Raw genomic sequence first — 19,956 nt, 5'->3', positions numbered from 1 at the left:
GTCAGTGTGATACATTTCCCCATTAGAAATGGATCTGGTCAGAGTGTATCATCATGTTTTGGGCCCACAAGGACATACAGAGAACTCCAGCTGCCCAGCATGACATCTGGAGTTTAAGCACATTAAAAAGGAAGCTGAGGGTGAAGCGTCTCCTCGTCAGGATGACAATTTAGGTCATATTACGGAGTTCATTATGAACGAAAGGAAAACGTGTGCACGTTTTATTAATTCAATGGTTCAATTGAATTAATAAATTGAATTAATTAATTGAATTTAAAAAAATGAGGTGGGCTTCATAGATAATTGGCAAAGCTTCTGGGGAAAACCTGGTCTTGTTAGGAGAGACGGCATCCATCCCACTTTGGATGGAGCAGCTCTCATTTCTAGAAATCTGGCCAATTTTCTTAAATCCTCCAAACCGTGACTATCCAGGGTTGGGACCAGGAAGCAGAGTTGTAGTCTTACACACCTCTCTGCAGCTTCTCTCCCCCTGCCATCCCCTCATTACCCCATCCCCGTAGAGACGGTGCCTGCTCCCAGACTACCAATAACCAGCAAAAATCTATTTAAGCATAAAAATTCAAAAAGAAAAAATAATATAGCACCTTCAACTGCACCACAGACTAAAACAGTTAAATGTGGTCTATTAAACATTAGGTCTCTCTCTTCTAAGTCCCTGTTGGTAAATGATATAATAATTGATCAACATATTGATTTATTCTGCCTAACAGAAACCTGGTTACAGCAGGATGAATATGTTAGTTTAAATGAGTCAACACCCCCGAGTCACACTAACTGTCAGAATGCTCGTAGCACGGGCCGGGGCGGAGGATTAGCAGCAATCTTCCATTCCAGCTTATTAATTAATCAAAAACCCAGACAGAGCTTTAATTCATTTGAAAGCTTGTCTCTTAGTCTTGTCCATCCAAATTGGAAGTCCCAAAAACCAGTTTTATTTATTATCTATCGTCCACCTGGTCGTTACTGTGAGTTTCTCTGTGAATTTTCAGACCTTTTGTCTGACTTAGTGCTTAGCTCAGATAAGATAATTATAGTGGGCGATTTTAACATCCACACAGATGCTGAGAATGACAGCCTCAACACTGCATTTAATCTATTATTAGACTCTATTTGCTTTGCTCAAAAAGTAAATGAGTCCACCCACCACTTTAATCATATCTTAGATCTTGTTCTGACTTATGGTATGGAAATAGAAGACTTAACAGTATTCCCTGAAAACTCCCTTCTGTCTGATCATCTCTTAATAACATTTACATTTACTCTGATGGACTACCCAGCAGTGGGGAATAAGTTTCATTACACTAGAAGTCTTTCAGAAAGCGCTGTAACTAGGTTTAAGGATATGATTCCTTCTTTATGTTCTCTAATGCCATATACCAACACAGTGCAGAGTAGCTACCTAAACTCTGTAAGGGAGATAGAGTATCTCGTCAATAGTTTTACATCCTCATTGAAGACAACTTTGGATGCTGTAGCTCCTCTGAAAAAGAGAGCTTTAAATCAGAAGTGTCTGACTCCGTGGTATAACTCACAAACTCGTAGCTTAAAGCAGATAACCTGTAAGTTGGAGAGGAAATGGCGTCTCACTAATTTAGAAGATCTTCACTTAGCCTGGAAAAAGTCTGTTGCTCTATAAAAAAGCCCTCCGTAAAGCTAGGACATCTTTCTACTCATCACTAATTGAAGAAAATAAGAACAACCCCAGGTTTCTTTTCAGCACTGTAGCCAGGCTGACAGAGTCAGAGCTCTATTGAGCTGAGTATTCCATTAGCTTTAACTAGTAATGACTTCATGACTTTCTTTGCTAACAAAATTTTAACTATTAGAGAAAAAAATACTCATAACCATCCCAAAGACGTATCGTTATCTTTGGCTGCTTTCAGTGATGCCGGTATTTGGTTAGACTCTTTCTCTCCGATTGTTCTGTCTGAGTTATTTTCATTAGTTACTTCATCCAAACCATCAACATGTTTATTAGACCCCATTCCTACCAGGCTGCTCAAGGAAGCCCTACCATTATTTAATGCTTCGATCTTAAATATGATCAATCTATCTTTGTTAGTTGGCTATGTACCACAGGCTTTTAAGGTGGCAGTAATTAAACCATTACTTAAAAAGCCATCACTTGACCCAGCTATCTTAGCTAATTATAGGCCAATCTCCAACCTTCCTTTTCTCTCAAAAATTCTTGAAAGGGTAGTTGTAAAACAGCTAACTGATCATCTGCAGAGGAATGGTCTATTTGAAGAGTTTGTCAGGTTTTAGAATTCATCATAGTACAGAAACAGCATTAGTGAAGGTTACAAATGATCTTCTTATGGCCTCGGACAGTGGACTCATCTCTGTGCTTGTTCTGTTAGACCTCAGTGCTGCTTTTGATACTGTTGACCATAAAATTTTATTACAGAGATTAGAGCATGCCATAGGTATTAAAGGCACTGCGCTGCGGTGGTTTGAATCATATTTGTCTAATAGATTACAATTTGTTCATGTAAATGGGGAATCTTCTTCACAGACTAAAGTTAATTATGGAGTTCCACAAGGTTCTGTGCTAGGACCAATTTTATTCACTTTATACATGCTTCCCTTAGGCAGTATTATTAGACTGTATTGCTTAAATTTTCATTGTTACGCAGATGATACCCAGCTTTATCTTTCCATGAAGCCAGAGGACACACACCAATTAGCTAAACTGCAGGATTGTCTTACAGACATAAAGACATGGATGACCTCTAATTTCCTGCTTTTAAACTCAGATAAAACTGAAGTTATTGTACTTGGCCCCACAAATCTTAGAAACATGGTGTCTAACCAGATCCTTACTCTGGATGGCATTACCCTGACCTCTAGTAATACTGTGAGGAAATCTTGGAGTCATTTTTGATCAGGATATGTCATTCAAAGCACATATTAAACAAATATGTAGGACTGCTTTTTTGCATTTACGCAATATCTCTAAAATCAGAAAGGTCTTGTCTCAGAGTGATGCTGAAAAACTAATTCATGCATTTATTTCCTCTAGGCTGGACTATTGTAATTCATTATTATCAGGTTGTCCTAAAAGTTCCCTAAAAAGCCTTCAGTTAATTCAAAATGCTGCAGCTAGAGTACTGACGGGGACTAGAAGGAGAGAGCATATCTCACCCATATTGGCCTCTCTTCATTGGCTTCCTGTTTATTCTAGAATAGAATTTAAAATTCTTCTTCTTACTTATAAGGTTCTGAATAATCAGGTCCCATCTTATCTTAGGGACCTCGTAGTACCATATCACCCCAATAGAGCGCTTCGCTCTCAGACTGCAGGCTTACTTGTAGTTCCTAGGGTTTGTAAGAGTAGAATGGGAGGCAGAGCCTTCAGCTTTCAGGCTCCTCTCCTGTGGAACCAGCTCCCAATTCAGATCAGGGAGACAGACACCCTCTCTACTTTTAAGATTAGGCTTAAAACTTTCCTTTTTGCTAAAGCTTATAGTTAGGGCTGGATCAGGTGACCCTGAACCATCCCTTAGTTATGCTGCTATAGACGTAGACTGCTGGGGGGTTCCCATGATGCACTGTTTCTTTCTCTTTTTGCTCTGTATGCACCACTCTGCATTTAATCATTAGTGATCGATCTCTGCTCCCCTCCACAGCATGTCTTTTTCCTGGTTCTCTCCCTCAGCCCCAACCAGTCCCAGCAGAAGACTGCCCCTCCCTGAGCCTGGTTCTGCTGGAGGTTTCTTCCTGTTAAAAGGGAGTTTTTTCTTCCCACTGTAGCCAAGTGCTTGCTCACAGGGGGTCGTTTTGACCGTTGGGGTTTTACATAATTATTGTATGGCCTTGCCTTACAATATAAAGCGCCTTGGGGCAACTGTTTGTTGTGATTTGGCGCTATATAAAAAAATTGATTGATTGATTGAATTAAATGAAAACGTGCGCATGAATTATCACGGCCAGGAAAACGTGCACACGTTTTATTCATTTGAGAACACGTTTTATTAATTTGTGGGCTCAATTAAAGGAAAACTTGCGCACAAATTATCATTGCCAGAAAAAAAAAATCACTTTAAGTGATGTCTCCCCGGGTTCTGTAAAGGAACCGCAGCGGCAACCACTTTTTTTTTTTTCACGTGCGCACGTGAACACAACAAATAGAGCACAGCAACTCGCTCCATGTGTCTGAGTCATAAAATGCAGGGAAGACGAAGACAACACACTGGAAATTGTTTTTTTCCTTATTTATTCATTTATTGGTTCATTCTACTGGTGCTTATAGTTGATAAAACTTGGATAAAGTTACTTGCACCAGTGCAAGGGCAGTATAAAATTACGTGCACTGCTCGAATAATATGTGCACAAACTAGCACATGCACGTACTATTTCGAGCCCTGGAGACCTACATCTGCGTGTCCAGGCAGCCTGTAAAAACAGCGTAAAAACAGTCCACGTCCATGATGATCACAGCAGAAAAACCAGCATCCTGTGACACAAACAGCAGCATCACCACACTTTATGATCCAAAACCTAACAGACTCTGAAAACATTGAGTTTCCGGGTGAAGTGTATCGTCTCCTGTAAATCAGAGCATCACTTTCAAATAAAAGCTCTGGAGCTTCGTTATTGGACACAACCACGTTCGTTTCACTGTCAGCCATCTGGTTGTTTCTGCTCATTCTAATATGTATGTCACATGCCGAGTGAGACATTTTCTGCAAATGCACCTGTTAACTCGCTCAGGGAGAGGAATAAAAAACATCAGAGACACTAATTATGAGCACATGTGCGCAGGGACACTTATAGTCATGGATACTTTGATGTTGTGTTGCTAACTGGGATGTTAAAATATGTGCGACATGTCCTTTAATTGTCTTTATTTTTAGTTAGCACAAACCTTAAACACTTCAAGCTTGTAGCTAATAATGGTTGTGTAAGAGCAGCTGCATGCTGGTGCGATAAGCCTCATTTTATGTATGATACAATTAGTCAACTAACCGCAAAAATAATCAGTGACTAGTCGTTCATTAAAATTATTGTTACATGTCCATAAATATTCACAGCCTTTGTTCAGTACTTTGTTGATCACTTTTGACAGCAGTTCCAGCCTCAAGTCTTCTTGAATATGATGCCACAAGCTTGGTGCACCTATCTTTGGGCAGTTTGGTCCACTCCTCTTTGCAGCACCTCTCAAGCTCCATCAGGTTGGATGGGGAGCGTCGGTGCACAGACATTTTCAGATCTCTCCAGAGATGTTCAGTCAGATTCAGGTCTGGGCTCTGGCTGGGCCACTCAAGGACATCCACAGAGTTGTCCTGAAGCCACTCCTTTGATATCTTGGCTGTGTGTTTAGGGTCATTGTCCTGCTGAAAGATGAACCGTCACCCCAGTCTGAGGTCCAGAGCGCTCTGGAGCAGGTTATCATCCAGGATGTCTCTGTACATTGCTGCATTCATCTTTCCTTCAATCCTAACTCCTCTCCCAGTTCCTGTTGTTAAAAAACATCCCCACAGCATGATGCTGCCACCACCATGCTTCACTGTAGGGATGGTGCCTGGTTTCCTCCAAACATGACGCCAGAGAGTTCAGTCTTTGTCTCATCAGACCAGAGAATTTTGTTTCTCCTGGTCTGAGTCCTTCAGGTGCCTTTTGTGAAACTCCAGGTGGGCTGCCATGTGCCTTTTACTAAGGAGTGGCTTCCGTCTGGACACTCTACCATACAGGCCTGATTGGTGGATTGCTGCAGAGATGGTTGTCATTCTGGAAGGTTCTCCTCTCTCCACAAAGGAATGCTGGAGCTCTGACAGAGTGACCATCGGGTTCTTGGTCACCTCCCTGACTAAGGCCCTTCTCCCCCGATCACTCAGTTTAGATGGGCGACCAGCTCTATGAAGAGTCCTGGTGGATTTACAACTCCTGGCAAAAATGATGGAATCACCGGCCTCGGAGGATGTTCATTCAGTTGTTTAATTTTGTAGAAAAAAAGCAGATCACAGACATGACACAAAACTAAAGTCATTTCAAATGGCAACTTTCTGGCTTTAAGAAACACTATAAGAAATCAGGAAAAATAATTGTGGCAGTCAGTAACGGTTACTTGTTAGACCAAGCAGAGGGAAAAAAATATGGACTCACTCAATTCTGAGGAATAAATTATGGAATCACCCTGTAAAAAACCAACATCCTGCATCAAATCAGATCTGCTCGTTAGTCTGCATCTAAAAAGGAGTGATCACACCTTGAAGAGCTGTTGCACCAAGTGGACTGACATGAATCATGGCTCCAACACGAGAGATGTCAAATGAAACAAAGGAGAGGATTATCAAACTCTTAAAAGAGGGTAAATCATCACGCAGTGTTGCAAAAGATGTTGGTTGTTCAGTCAGCTGTGTCTAAACTCTGGACCAAATACAAACAACATGGGAAGGTTGTTAAAGGCAAACATACTGGTAGACCAAGGAAGACATCAAAGCGTCAAGACAGAAAACTTAAAGCAATATGTCTCAAAAATCGAAAATGCACAACAAAACAAATGAGGAACAAATGGGAGGAAACTGGAGTCAACGTGTGTGACCGAACTGTAAGAAACCGCCTAAAGGAAATGGGATTTACATACAGAAAAGCTAAACGAAAGCCATCATTAACACCTAAACAGAAAAAAACAAGGTTACAATGGGCTAAAGAAAAACAATCGTGGACTGTGGATGACTGGATGAAAGTCATATTCAGTGATGAATCTCGAATCTGCATTGGGCAAGGTGATGATGCTGGAACTTTTGTTTGGTGCTGTTCCAATGAGATTTATAAAGATGACTGCCTGAAGAGAACATGTAAATTTCCACAGTCATTGATGATATGGGGCTGCATGTCAGGTAAAGGCACTGGGGAGATGGCTGTCATTACATCATCAATAAATGCACAAGTTTACGTTGATATTTTGGACACTTTTCTTATCCCATCAATTGAAAGGATGTTTGGGGATGATGAAATCATTTTTCAAGATGATAATGCATCTTGCCATAGATCTAAAAACTGTGAAAACATTCCTTGCAAAAAGACACATAGGGTCAATGTCATGGCCTGCAAATAGTCCGGACCTTAATCCAATTGAAAATCTTTGGTGGAAGTTGAAGAAAATGGTCCATGACAAGGCTCCAACCTGCAAAGCTGATCTGGCAACAGCAATCAGAAAAAGTTGGAGCCAGATTGATGAAGAGTACTGTAAGCTGTTAGAAAAGCCAGAGGTGGTGCAACAAAATACTAGTGATGTGTTGGAGCGTTCTTTTGTTTTTCATGATTCCATCATTTTTTTCCCCTCAGAATTGATTCCATATTTTTTTCCCTCTGCTTGGTGTAAAAAAGTAACCGTTACTGACTGCCACAATCTTTTTTTCTTGATTTCTTATAGTGTTTCTTAAAGCCAGAAAGTTGCCATTTGAAATGACTTTAGTTTTGTGTCATGTCTGTGATCTGCTTTTTTTTCTACAAAATTAAACTGAATGAACATCCTCATAGGCCGGTGATTCCATAATTTTTGCCAGGGGTTGTAGATCCAGGTGTATGTCCTTTCCAAATCATGTCCTGTCAGCTGAATTTACCCTCAAGGATGATCAGTGGAAACAGGAGGCACCTGAGCTCAATTTTGAGCTTCATTGTAAAGGTTGTGAATACCTACGTACATATGATTTCTTTGTGTGTGTGTTTTTTAAATAAATTTGCAAAAATAAAGTAAAACTTTTTCACATCGTCATTATGGGGTATTATGTATAGAATTTTGAGGGGGAAAAAAATCAGATCCATTTTGAAATAAGGCTGTAACATAAAATGTGTAAAAAGCGCTGTGAAAACTTTCTTCTGGATGCCCTGTATTCAGTGATGAAAGATTACCGGAAATCAGGGTTGTTTTTTTTTTGTTTTGTTTTGGGTTTTTTTTACATTACATGACTTTTACATTAAGTCATGAGCTGCGTTTTTCCTCCAGTAATCATACATTAATTGGAGCTAACAGGTGATGTTTCTAGCTGCTAAAATGCTGACGCTGTGTAGTATTCAGACGAGAGTTTAACTCTGTCTGCAAGTCAAAACCACAAGATTAGAGTTTGAGCAACAGACAAAAATTTGCCTGAGGTGAGTGAGTGAAAATAATAATCAATCAGTTCAATCAATTTTTTTATATAGCGCCAAATCACAACAAACAGTTGCCCCAAGGCGCTTTATATTGTAAGGCAAGGCCATACAATAATTATGTAAAACCCCAACGGTCAAAACGACCCCCTGTGAGCAAGCACTTGGCTACAGTGGGAAGGAAAAACTCCCTTTTAACAGGAAGAAACCTCCAGCAGAACCAGGCTCAGGGAGGGGCAGTCTTCTGCTGGGACTGGTTGGGGCTGAGGGAGAGAACCAGGAAAAAGACATGCTGTGGAGGGGAGCAGAGATCGATCACTAATGATTAAATGCAGAGTGGTGCATACAGAGCAAAAAGAGAAAGAAACAGTGCATCATGGGAACCCCCCAGCAGTCTACGTCTATAGCAGCATAACTAAGGGATGGTTCAGGGTCACCTGATCCAGCCCTAACTATAAGCTTTAGCAAAAAGGAAAGTTTTAAGCCTAATCTTAAAAGTAGAGAGGGTGTCTGTCTCCCTGATCTGAATTGGGAGCTGGTTCCACAGGAGAGGAGCCTGAAAGCTGAAGGCTCTGCCTCCCATTCTACTCTTACAAACCCTAGGAACTACAAGTAAGCCTGCAGTCTGAGAGCGAAGCGCTCTATTGGGGTGATATGGTACTACGAGGTCCCTAAGATAAGATGGGACCTGATTATTCAAAACCTTATAAGTAAGAAGAAGAATTTTAAATTCTATTCTAGAATTAACAGGAAGCCAATGAAGAGAGGCCAATATGGGTGAGATATGCTCTCTCCTTCTAGTCCCCGTCAGTACTCTAGCTGCAGCATTTTGAATTAACTGAAGGCTTTTTAGGGAACTTTTAGGACAACCTGATAATAATGAATTACAATAGTCCAGCCTAGAGGAAATAAATGCATGAATTAGTTTTTCAGCATCACTCTGAGACAAGACCTTTCTGATTTTAGAGATATTGCGTAAATGCAAAAAAGCAGTCCTACATATTTGTTTAATATGCGCTTTGAATGACATATCCTGATCAAAAATGACTCCAAGATTTCTCACAGTATTACTAGAGGTCAGGGTAATGCCATCCAGAGTAAGGATCTGGTTAGACACCATGTTTCTAAGATTTGTGGGGCCAAGTACAATAACTTCAGTTTTATCTGAGTTTAAAAGCAGGAAATTAGAGGTCATCCATGTCTTTATGTCTGTAAGACAATCCTGCAGTTTAGCTAATTGGTGTGTGTCCTCTGGCTTCATGGATAGATAAAGCTGGGTATCATCTGAATAACAATGAAAATTTAAGCAATACCGTCTAATAATACTGCCTAAGGGAAGCATGTATAAAGTGAATAAAATTTGTCCTAGCACAGAACCTTGTGGAACTCCATAATTAACTTTAGTCTGTGAAGAAGATTCCCCATTTACATGAACAAATTGCAATCTATTAGACAAATATGATTCAAACCACCGCAGCGCAGTGCCTTTAATACCTATGGCATGCTCTAATCTCTGTAATAAAATTTTATGGTCAACAGTATCAAAAGCAGCACTGAGGTCTAACAGAACAAGCACAGAGATGAGTCCACTGTCCGAGGCCATAAGATCATTTGTAACCTTCACTAATGCTGTTTCTGTACTATGATGAATTCTAAAACCTGACTGAAACTCTTCAAATAGACCATTCCTCTGCAGATGATCAGTTAGCTGTTTTACAACTACCCTTTCAAGAATTTTTGAGAGAAAAGGAAGGTTGGAGATTGGCCTATAATTAGCTAAGATAGCTGGGTCAAGTGATGGCTTTTTAAGTAATGGTTTAATTACTGCCACCTTAAAAGCCTGTGGTACATAGCCAACTAACAAAGATAGATTGATCATATTTAAGATCGAAGCATTAAATAATGGTAGGGCTTCCTTGAGCAGCCTGGTAGGAATGGGGTCTAATAAACATGTTGATGGTTTGGATGAAGTAACTAATGAAAATAACTCAGAAGAATCGGAGAGAAAGAGTCTAACCAAATACCGGCATCACTGGAAGCAGCCAAAGATAACGATACGTCTTTGGGATGGTTATGAGTAATTTTTTCTCTAATAGTTAAAATTTTGTTAGCAAAGAAAGTCATGAAGTCATTACTAGTTAAAGTTAATGGAATACTCAGCTCAATAGAGCTCTGACTCTTTGTCAGCCTGGCTACAGTGCTGAAAAGAAACCTGGGGTTGTTCTTATTTTCTTCAATTAGTGATGAGTAGAAAGATGTCCTAGCTTTACGGAGGGCTTTTTTATAGAGCAACAGACTCTTTTTCCAGGCTAAGTGAAGATCTTCTAAATTAGTGAGACGCCATTTCCTCTCCAACTTACGGGTTATCTGCTTTAAGCTACGAGTTTGTGAGTTATACCATGGAGTCAGACACTTCTGATTTAAAGCTCTCTCTTTCAGAGGAGCTACAGCATCCAAAGTTGTCTTCAATGAGGATGTAAAACTATTGACGAGATACTCTATCTCCCTTACAGAGTTTAGGTAGCTACTCTGCACTGTGTTGGTATATGGCATTAGAGAACATAAAGAAGGAATCATATCCTTAAACCTAGTTACAGCGCTTTCTGAAAGACTTCTAGTGTAATGAAACTTATTCCCTACTGCTGGGTAGTCCATCAGCGTAAATGTAAATGTTATTAAGAAATGATCAGACAGAAGGGAGTTTTCAGGGAATACTGTTAAGTCTTCTATTTCCATACCATAAGTCAGAACAAGATCTAAGATATGATTAAAGTGGTGGGTGGACTCATTTACTTTTTGAGCAAAGCCAATAGAGTCTAATAATAGATTAAATGCAGTGTTGAGGCTGTCATTCTCAGCATCTGTGTGGATGTTAAAATCGCCCACTATAATTATCTTATCTGAGCTAAGCACTAAGTCAGACAAAAGGTCTGAAAATTCACAGAGAAACTCACAGTAACGACCAGGTGGACGATAGATAATAACAAATAAAACTGTTTTTTGGGACTTCCAATTTGGATGGACAAGACTAAGAGACAAGCTTTCAAATGAATTAAAGCTCTGTCTGGGTTTTTGATTAATTAATAAGCTGGAATGGAAGATTGCTGGTAATCCTCCACCCCGGCCCGTGCTACGAGCATTCTGACAGTTAGTGTGACTCGGGGGTGTTGACTCATTTAAACTAACATATTCATCCTGCTGTAACCAGGTTTCTGTTAGGCAGAATAAATCAATATGTTGATCAATTATTATATCATTTACCAACAGGGACTTAGAAGAGAGAGACCTAATGTTTAATAGACCACATTTAACTGTTTTAGTCTGTGGTGCAGTTGAAGGTGCTATATTATTTTTTCTTTTTGAATTTTTATGCTTAAATAGATTTTTGCTGGTTATTGGTAGTCTGGGAGCAGGCACCGTCTCTACGGGGATGGGGTAATGAGGGGATGGCAGGGGGAGAGAAGCTGCAGAGAGGTGTGTAAGACTACAACTCTGCTTCCTGGTCCCAACCCTGGATAGTCACGGTTTGGAGGATTTAAGAAAATTGGCCAGATTTCTAGAAATGAGAGCTGCTCCATCCAAAGTGGGATGGATGCCGTCTCTCCTAACAAGACCAGGTTTTCCCCAGAAGCTTTGCCAATTATCTATGAAGCCCACCTCATTTTTTGGACACCACTCAGACAGCCAGCAATTCAAGGAGAACATGCGGCTAAACATGTCACTCCCGGTCCGATTGGGGAGGGGCCCAGAGAAAACTACAGAGTCCGACATTGTTTTTGCAAAGTTACACACCGATTTAATGTTAATTTTAGTGACCTCCGATTGGCGTAACCGGGTGTCATTACTGCCGACGTGAATTACAATCTTACCAAATTTACGCTTAGCCTTAGCCAGCAGTTTCAAATTTCCTTCAATGTCGCCTGCTCTGGCCCCCGGAAGACAATTAACTATGGTTGCTGGTGTCGCTAACTTCACATTTCTCAAAACGGAGTCGCCAATAACCAGAGTTTGATCCTCGGCGGGTGTGTCGTCGAGTGGGGAAAAACGGTTAGAGATGTGAACGGGTTGGCGGTGTACACGGGGCTTCTGTTTAGGGCTACGCTTCCTCCTCACAGTCACCCAGTCAGCCTGCTTTCCCAGCTGCTCGGGATCTGCCAGGGGGGAACCTTCAGCAACTAAGCTACCTTGGTCTGCACTGACTACAGGGGCCTGGCTAGCTGTAGAATTTTCCACGGTGCGGAGCCGAGTCTCCAATTCGCCCAGCCTGGCCTCCAAAGCTACGAATAAGCTACACTTATTACAAGTACCGTTACTGCTAAAGGAGGCCGAGGAATAACTAAACATTTCACACCCAGAGCAGAAAAGTGCGGGAGAGACAGGAGAAGCCGCCATGCTAAATCGGCTAAGAGCTAGTAGCTGCGCTAAGCTAGCGGATTCCTAAAAACACGCAAAGTGAATAATGTGTAAATAATTTAGAGGTGATTCAGCAGAAGGAGTGCTTTAGTTAAGGCACGTAAAGATTACACTGGGAAACAAATCGTAATCTAGATAACTAGATCAGTCTAACTGCGCAGATTAAACAGCTAACAGATACAGAAAAACACCGCTGTGCTCCGGAACAGGAAGTGATACAATACCGCAGTGAGAGCCAACCACCAGTAGAGGCAAGCAAGATAATGCATGACATTTGTGCTCTGCTGAGGTTTATCAGCTAAATTAGCTTTTAGTTGCAGGATGTGTCGAGCTGAGTGTTTGACCAATTTTTATTTTTACCAAATAAAGCTGCAAAGTTTTTATTGTTACTGCCGTAACGACAAGAAAAGTATCAACTTTAAGGATTCAAAAGGAGTTTATTGTCATATGCACATAGGAACATGTTCCCTGCACAATGAAATGTGTTTACTGCATTTTTACCCATCCTAATTGCCAGTTAGGAGCAGAGGTCGCCTTTTTGGCGCCCGGGGACCAGTTCCAGATGTACATCCCTGCCCTAGGTCACGAGCAGGGCTGAGCAAACCTTGACCGGCCTCATGACAAACAAACAACAACAACACACACACAACACACATAAGCCAGCCCGGTACATGAACACATAAAAGCACACACAAGGGAAGAATTGGGAAAAGAAAAACCTCCATTGCTGCTGTGTTGAACTCACGCAGCAGCACTGGAGAGCAAAAAAAAAACCCATAGCACAGGAAACAAATCACAGCAGACAACAGGCGACACTTGAAGGTGTTCAGACAGACAGCCCGGAAGGTCGCCCTTGGCGCCATCGACAGGCCTTATCTGTCCATCCTGGGGGGGATCCCAGTCCTGAATCAGTCCACCAGAGTCTCAAGGTCCCACAGTCAACATCTCAGGACTGGGAGGGGAGAAGACAAAGAGGCGGGTGAGACGAGGAGCGAGGCATCAGGAGTGTTCCTCGGGGGGAGGATTTTATCCCAGCGGCCTTGAACGGCAGCTGGTGTTTGGAAACCAAATAGATATCCAGATTAACAGACGCCTGAAAGATTCCACCGTCTGAAACTTCAGAGTGGCTCCAAAATACATCTGAATAGAGGAGAGGAGATGTGGTCATTACTGATGATCAAAGCGGTTTTCCAGTGCAGCCATTCTCCCCGAGATGGATTCCAGCGTGGGGTTAACACCCGCCGACTGAGCTGACACTGCCCTTCCAATCGAATTAATCATGTGGGGCAGCCTGGACGGGCCAGTTAATGCCGCCTCCACCTTCTTAATTTTCCGGTAAACCAGTGCTATGGCCACTCCACACAGCAGAAACCCGGTCACCACAGCTCCAAATAAGTAAACATCTTCAACGTCCTACACAGACAACGTGTTCAGGCACATGACTTGCCACCTCCGCCAGCTGTCCATCACGTAACCCGCCACATGTGTCCCGGCAGGACAGGTCGGGTCCTCCGCTCCCGAGTGTCTTGTAGAAAAAATAGTGTCAATTGTGTTCAGAGACCACTTGATCAGATCCATTTTGCCGTTTTCCAGAGGAGCAGGGCTGGCAGCCTCACAGACAAATACGCTACACTAGCAGGAAAGTTGGGGAGGGAGGAGGAGAGAAAAATGTGACCGTCCTGACCGAGAGCAAGAAGGCAAAAACAAATAAACGATAATAAACAAATCTAAGTTATTTAAAGTTTTTAACCATCAAGTAATCAAAGAAAATAGCACAGTGCTGTTTCATATTTCTTTATATTTTAAGAAATATATTTCTTGTCCCACATTAGAAATATACATTTGCTGAATGAATCTACCATTACTACATGTACTCATTACTTTTCATGCTATTTTATTTGTCTAAAAATAGTTTTCTAATGTAAGAAAAGTTTTTTTTTTTTTTTTTAAACTTCAAAAATGTACATTAATCAGAAATTAGTAAATTCCCTTCGGCTGCTCCCTTGTTTGCACTCGGGGTCGCCACAGCAAATCCAAGGTGGATCTGCATGTTGAATTGGCACAGGTTTTACGCTCTTCCTGACGCAACTCCACATTACATGGAGAAATGTGGCAGGGGTGGGATTTTAACCCGGAACCTTCTGCACTGAAACCAAGCGCATTAACCACTTGGCAAATTAGTCTTGAATTAAAAAAAAAACATTTGGAAGGATTTTCAGGTGGCCAATAATTTGAAAACAGAGATCATCAATAGCTCCAAAGCTCCTGCTCCACCCCGATGTCAGGGTGCTGTCATACAAGGCGCTCACTACACACCAGGAGCAATAGGGGATTAAAGGCCTTGCCCAAGGGCCCTTAGTGATTTTCCAGTCAGGTGGGGATTTGAACCCATGATCTTCTGGACTCAAGCCCAACACCTTAACCACTAGACCATCACCTCCCCTAAACAATTGGAAACAATTGGACCCCCCCAATCAAAAAAATAAATAAAATTTGGAGTTTTTGTTGGTGGGTAAATAGACCTGACAATGCACCAGAATGCATTTGAGAGCTCAAATATTTCCAGGTGAGACGAAGCCACAGGACCCCCCACCAGGGGCTTCAGGCCAAAGGCCCTTGCCAAAAATTTTTTTTTTTTTTTTTTTTTTTTTCCTCGTGGCCCACTTTAATCACTGTATTTATCTTCCCATCTGTATTCATGTTCCCACCACATCAGTCAGGCAACACTTAACTTCTGAATCAGATAACTTTAGTTGTATTGGCCTGATTATCACAGAACTCTACATGCATTACACATCATGACCCAAAGAAGCTTATTGGTTTTGGGGTCAAGAGGTCAAGGTCACTGAAGCATACTTTGTAAGAATCTTGAGTGCAGTAATGTCTTTTGTAACTGCCTGTCACCAAACTTTGACACCCAGATCAAGGCGCTTCTTGGGGGCCACAATCCCTAAGGTTAAATTTGCTGAGCTGTGCTTTGTGGTTGTAGGAAAGCCCCACCTGTCAAAGGTGAACTTACCAACATGTTGTCAGAGTGCAGTGGGTCATCAGATTTACTGTCCGAGCTCTTGAATCCAAAAACTGTCTGCTGGTTCTCTTTAGATAAAGTGAAGAGGAAAAGGGACGAGGATTTCAAAATAGCAGATGTCATGTCTAAAGAGGTAAGGAGTCTTTTGTCTGAGGGTTTTATTTTAAATGAGTCACTTAACTGACCTCACATCGTTTCTGATTGAATTTGTCTTCCAGGAAATCATATCGCAGGCAAAGAAAGCAAAAGTGGAGGAGGTGGTAATTCATTTATTTTTTTAATTGAAGCAAGATAACAATATTTTACTGATCCAAAAGAAAAAATGTTTCCTGCTAATGTCATTTTCCCCACACTGAAACATGAGGTCCTTTTTTTTTTTTTTTTTTTTTTGGCCAACGTTGGTGGGGGGAAATGAGTAGAAAACCAAAATTGCTTAATGCGATCCATTAACCATCCTAAACAACATACTAAAAGTCCCCATGTGTCCTCCTCGAGCTTTTCCTGGTATGACGTCATGATGCCATGAGTGTCATGGATGTCGAAAATAGTGTTTCACACATGTTCATCATGTACAGGTTTGGTCATATAATGAGAATATCATGAAAAAGTTGATTTATTTCAGTAATTGCATTCAAAAAGTGAAACTTGTATATTATATTCATTCATTCCACACAGACTGATATATTTCAGATGTTTATTTCTTTTAATTTTGATGATTATCACTGTCAACTAATGAAAATCCCAAATTCAGTATCTCAGAAAATTAGAATATTACTTCAGACCAATACAAAAAAAGGATTTTTAGAAATGTCGGCCACCTGAAAAGTCTGAACATGAACAGTATGAACATGTCCAGCACTTTGCCTGAATTCCTGCAGCAGTGCGGCGTGGCACGGAGTCGATCAGTCTGTGGCACTGCTCAGGTGGTATGAGAGCCCAGGTTGCTCTGATAGTGATCTTCAGCTCTTCTGCATTGTTGGGTCTGGCATGTGACATCTTCCTCTTCTGTCTAACATCCTCTCTTAAGAGTATTGTGTGGTTCTTCAACATTCCACAGAAAATCCCGATAATTACCAACTATGAGGTCATTCAAGATGATGACATCATAAATGAGGTCATGGCATTACGATCTCATGCTCTTTTGTTTACATTTATGTCAATGTTCCAAGGCATTGTTTGGCTGTTTAATATAAAAGTAATAAAAAAAATATACCCTTGTATACTTAATTATATATCTGGATGAAGTCATTTCTCACGTAAATACAACCCCTGGCAAAAATTATGGAATCACCGGCCTCAGAGGATGTTCATTCAGTTTAATTTTGTCAAAAAGCAGATCAATCAATCAATCAATCAATTTTTTTATATAGCGCCAAATCACAACAAACAGTTGCCCCAAGGACAGATCACAGACATGACACAAAACTAAAGTCATTTCAAATGGCAACTTTCTGGCTTTAAGAAACACTATAAGAAATCAGGAAAAAAAATTGTGGCAGTCAGTAACGGTTACTTTTTTAGACCAAGCAGAGGGAAAAAATATGGAATCACTCAATTCTGAGGAAAAAATTATGGAATCACCCTGTAAATTTTCATCCCCAAAACTAACACCTGCATCAAATCAGATCTGCTCGTTAGTCTGCATCTAAAAAGGAGTGATCACACCTTGGAGAGCTGTTGCACCAAGTGGACTGACATGAATCATGGCTCCAACACGAGAGATGTCAATTGAAACAAAGGAGAGGATTATCAAACCCTTAAAAGAGGGTAAATCATCACGCAATGTTGCAAAAGATGTTGGTTGTTCACAGTCAGCTGTGTCTAAACTCTGGACCAAATACAAACATGGGAAGGTTGTTAAAGGCAAACATACTGGTAGACCAAGGAAGACATCAAAGCGTGAAGACAGAAAACTTAAAGCAATATGTCTCAAAAATCGAAAATGCTCAACAAAACAAATGAGGAACGAATGGGAGGAAACTGGAGTCAACGTCTGTAACCGAACTGTAAGAAACCGCCTAAAGAAAATGGGATTTACATACAGAAAAGCTAAAGGAAAGCCATCATTAACACCTAAACAGAAAAAAAACAAGGTTACAATGGGCTAAGGAAAAGCAATCGTGGACTGTGGATGACTGGATGAAAGTCATATTCAGTGATGAATCTCAAATCTGCATTGGGCAAGGTGATGATGCTGGAACTGGAAGTCCATGCCTCAGAGACTGCAAGCTGTTATAAAAGCCAGAGGTGGTGCAACAAAATACTAGTGATGTGTTGGAGCGTTCTTTTGTTTTTCATGATTCCATCATTTTTTCCTCAGAATTGAGTGATTCCATATTTTTTTCCCTCTGCTTGGTCTAAAAAGTAACTGTTACTGACTGCCACAATTATTTTTCCTGATTTCTTATAGTGTTTCTTAAAGCCAGAAAGTTGCCATTTGAAATGACTTTAGTTTTGTGTCATGTCTGTGATCTGCTTTTTTTCTACAAAATTAAACAACTGAATGAACATCCTCCAAGGCCAGTGATTCCATAATTTTTGCCAGGTGTTGTATAAGCTATGACATCATAACAGTGAAAGCTTAATGAGGATACACACAGTGGTGGACACAGTTCCACTAATCCACTCTTAGCGAAGATAACTTTTTTGTTAGCAGATTAGCTTTTCAGCTAACTTTGAAAACCATCAGCGGCCCAGTTAGCTTCAACTAACTTTCACTCTGCTAACATTTTGTTGCTGGTAAAGTTTAACGGCCAAAAATGTTTGTAAACCCTAAAGTCGTACGTTAGTTCCTGCTTGTTGTGTGTCTGCAACAATCAGGCTGCTGTGAGGCGCTCAGCAGCAATTCAGATTATCAGCTCGTTTCTGCTTCAGACTGCACTCCATCATCCATCACAGCGACAGATATCTGAAGCTTTTGTACAACAATCATTTCTACATAAAAGACGGGAAGCGATCAGAGCGCTGCAGCAGCACCGGTGTTCTGTCGAGATGAGCTCTCGTGGGTTTTCTTCGATGGGGAAGCTCAACGCGACGGATGAGGTGTAGATTTTACCAGTCGGCTTGAACGCAACACGGCAATTTATTTATTTTTCATGCATTTGATTTGTGTTTGTGATCCTGGTAATTTACCCAGCAGCCCCTGCTGGTTTATCAGTAGCCAACAGCGTAATCCAAGGTGGCCGCGACCAAGTCAATACTAAAGTTAGCGGTTTATTGGTTTAGTGTTATAAAGTTAACTTTTCAGTTAGGGGAATAATAGTTATGGAAGCTAACTGTTTGGTTAGCTGTGCCCACCGCTGGATACACGGGGACTTTCTGTATCTTATCAAGGCTGCTGAGGGGAGAGCATACACCAGGTTTCAGCTTTATAGTAATTTTATCTGACCTTTTTGCCCATTTTGACTGGACTAGAAGTCACACCAGCATTTGTCCGCCTGCAGTCTGTCAGATGCTATGAACGTGTTGTTTAAACTCAGACTAGCACAAATGTCCAGTTGGACCAACATGGTGCGGTGAGCACGTGTCCGTTTCATGTGACAAAGATCTGAGGGTTTGTTGTTTTTGTTTGTTTTTTACTTGCATATCAATTTTTGCAGCATTTCTGTCATGTTTGGTACACCATCAAATTAGTTTCTTTTATTTTTAAATTGAAACTATACAACACGTAATAGTTGGTATCAATCATTTGCTGTTATGACAAGGTTCCAGCCCAGAAGAAGCTAGAAGCTGAGGACATAGAGAGGATGATTGACTCCAACCAGGACATAAAGAATCGTTTGTCAGAGACAGTCCGAGACAACGCCAAGCACCTCCTGCATCTGCACAGGAAGGTGAACGGCCAACCTGTGCCAGCTCAGCAGCCACAGCTCTTTACTGGTGGCATCATGAGGTGGTACCAGATAGAAGGCATTGAGTGGTTACGGGTGAGTCCAGCTTCCTATTGTTTGTTCTAATGACATTTAATTTAATTCCACTCCAGTTTATATCAGACAAAATTCATTGAAAATTGAGGAAGGTCTGTTTCAGTGCAGTTAGTCTTTTTGTGTGTGTGTGTGTGATTTTCAACCCCAATTCCAATGAAGTTGGGACGTTGTGTAAAATGTAAATAAAAACAGAATCCAATGATTTTTCAAATCCTCTTCAACCTATATTCAACTGAATACATCACAAAGACGAGATATTTAATGTTCAAACTGATAAACTTTATTGTTTTTGTGCAAATATTTGCTCATTTTGAAATGGATGCCTGCAACAGGTTTCAAAAAAGCTGGGACAGTGGTATGTTTACCACTGTTACATCACCTTTCCTTCTAACAACACTCAACATACTGTTTCACCTAGAGCCTGACCAGGACATCAGTTGGCCAATAGTGTTGGGCAATATGAGCCTTCCGCAA

The 19,956-nt window shown here is 40.9% G+C and overlaps 1 protein-coding gene across 1 annotated transcript in view; it reads left to right on the top strand.

Annotated features, from left to right (window-relative positions):
• Nucleotides 1-19,956, top strand: part of hells (helicase, lymphoid specific) — a 100,713-nt gene that overhangs the window by 20,065 nt on the left and 60,692 nt on the right. The window contains 3 exon segments of the mRNA XM_034165463.1: nt 15,631-15,689; nt 15,775-15,813; nt 19,261-19,482. Coding sequence (XP_034021354.1) covers nt 15,631-15,689; nt 15,775-15,813; nt 19,261-19,482 — 320 coding nt within the window.

The sequence above is a fragment of the Thalassophryne amazonica genome, unplaced genomic scaffold (assembly GCF_902500255.1).
Source record: "Thalassophryne amazonica unplaced genomic scaffold, fThaAma1.1, whole genome shotgun sequence".
In the NCBI taxonomy this organism is placed as follows: domain Eukaryota; kingdom Metazoa; phylum Chordata; class Actinopteri; order Batrachoidiformes; family Batrachoididae; genus Thalassophryne; species Thalassophryne amazonica.
This window is presented reverse-complemented; position numbering and strand designations above follow the sequence as displayed.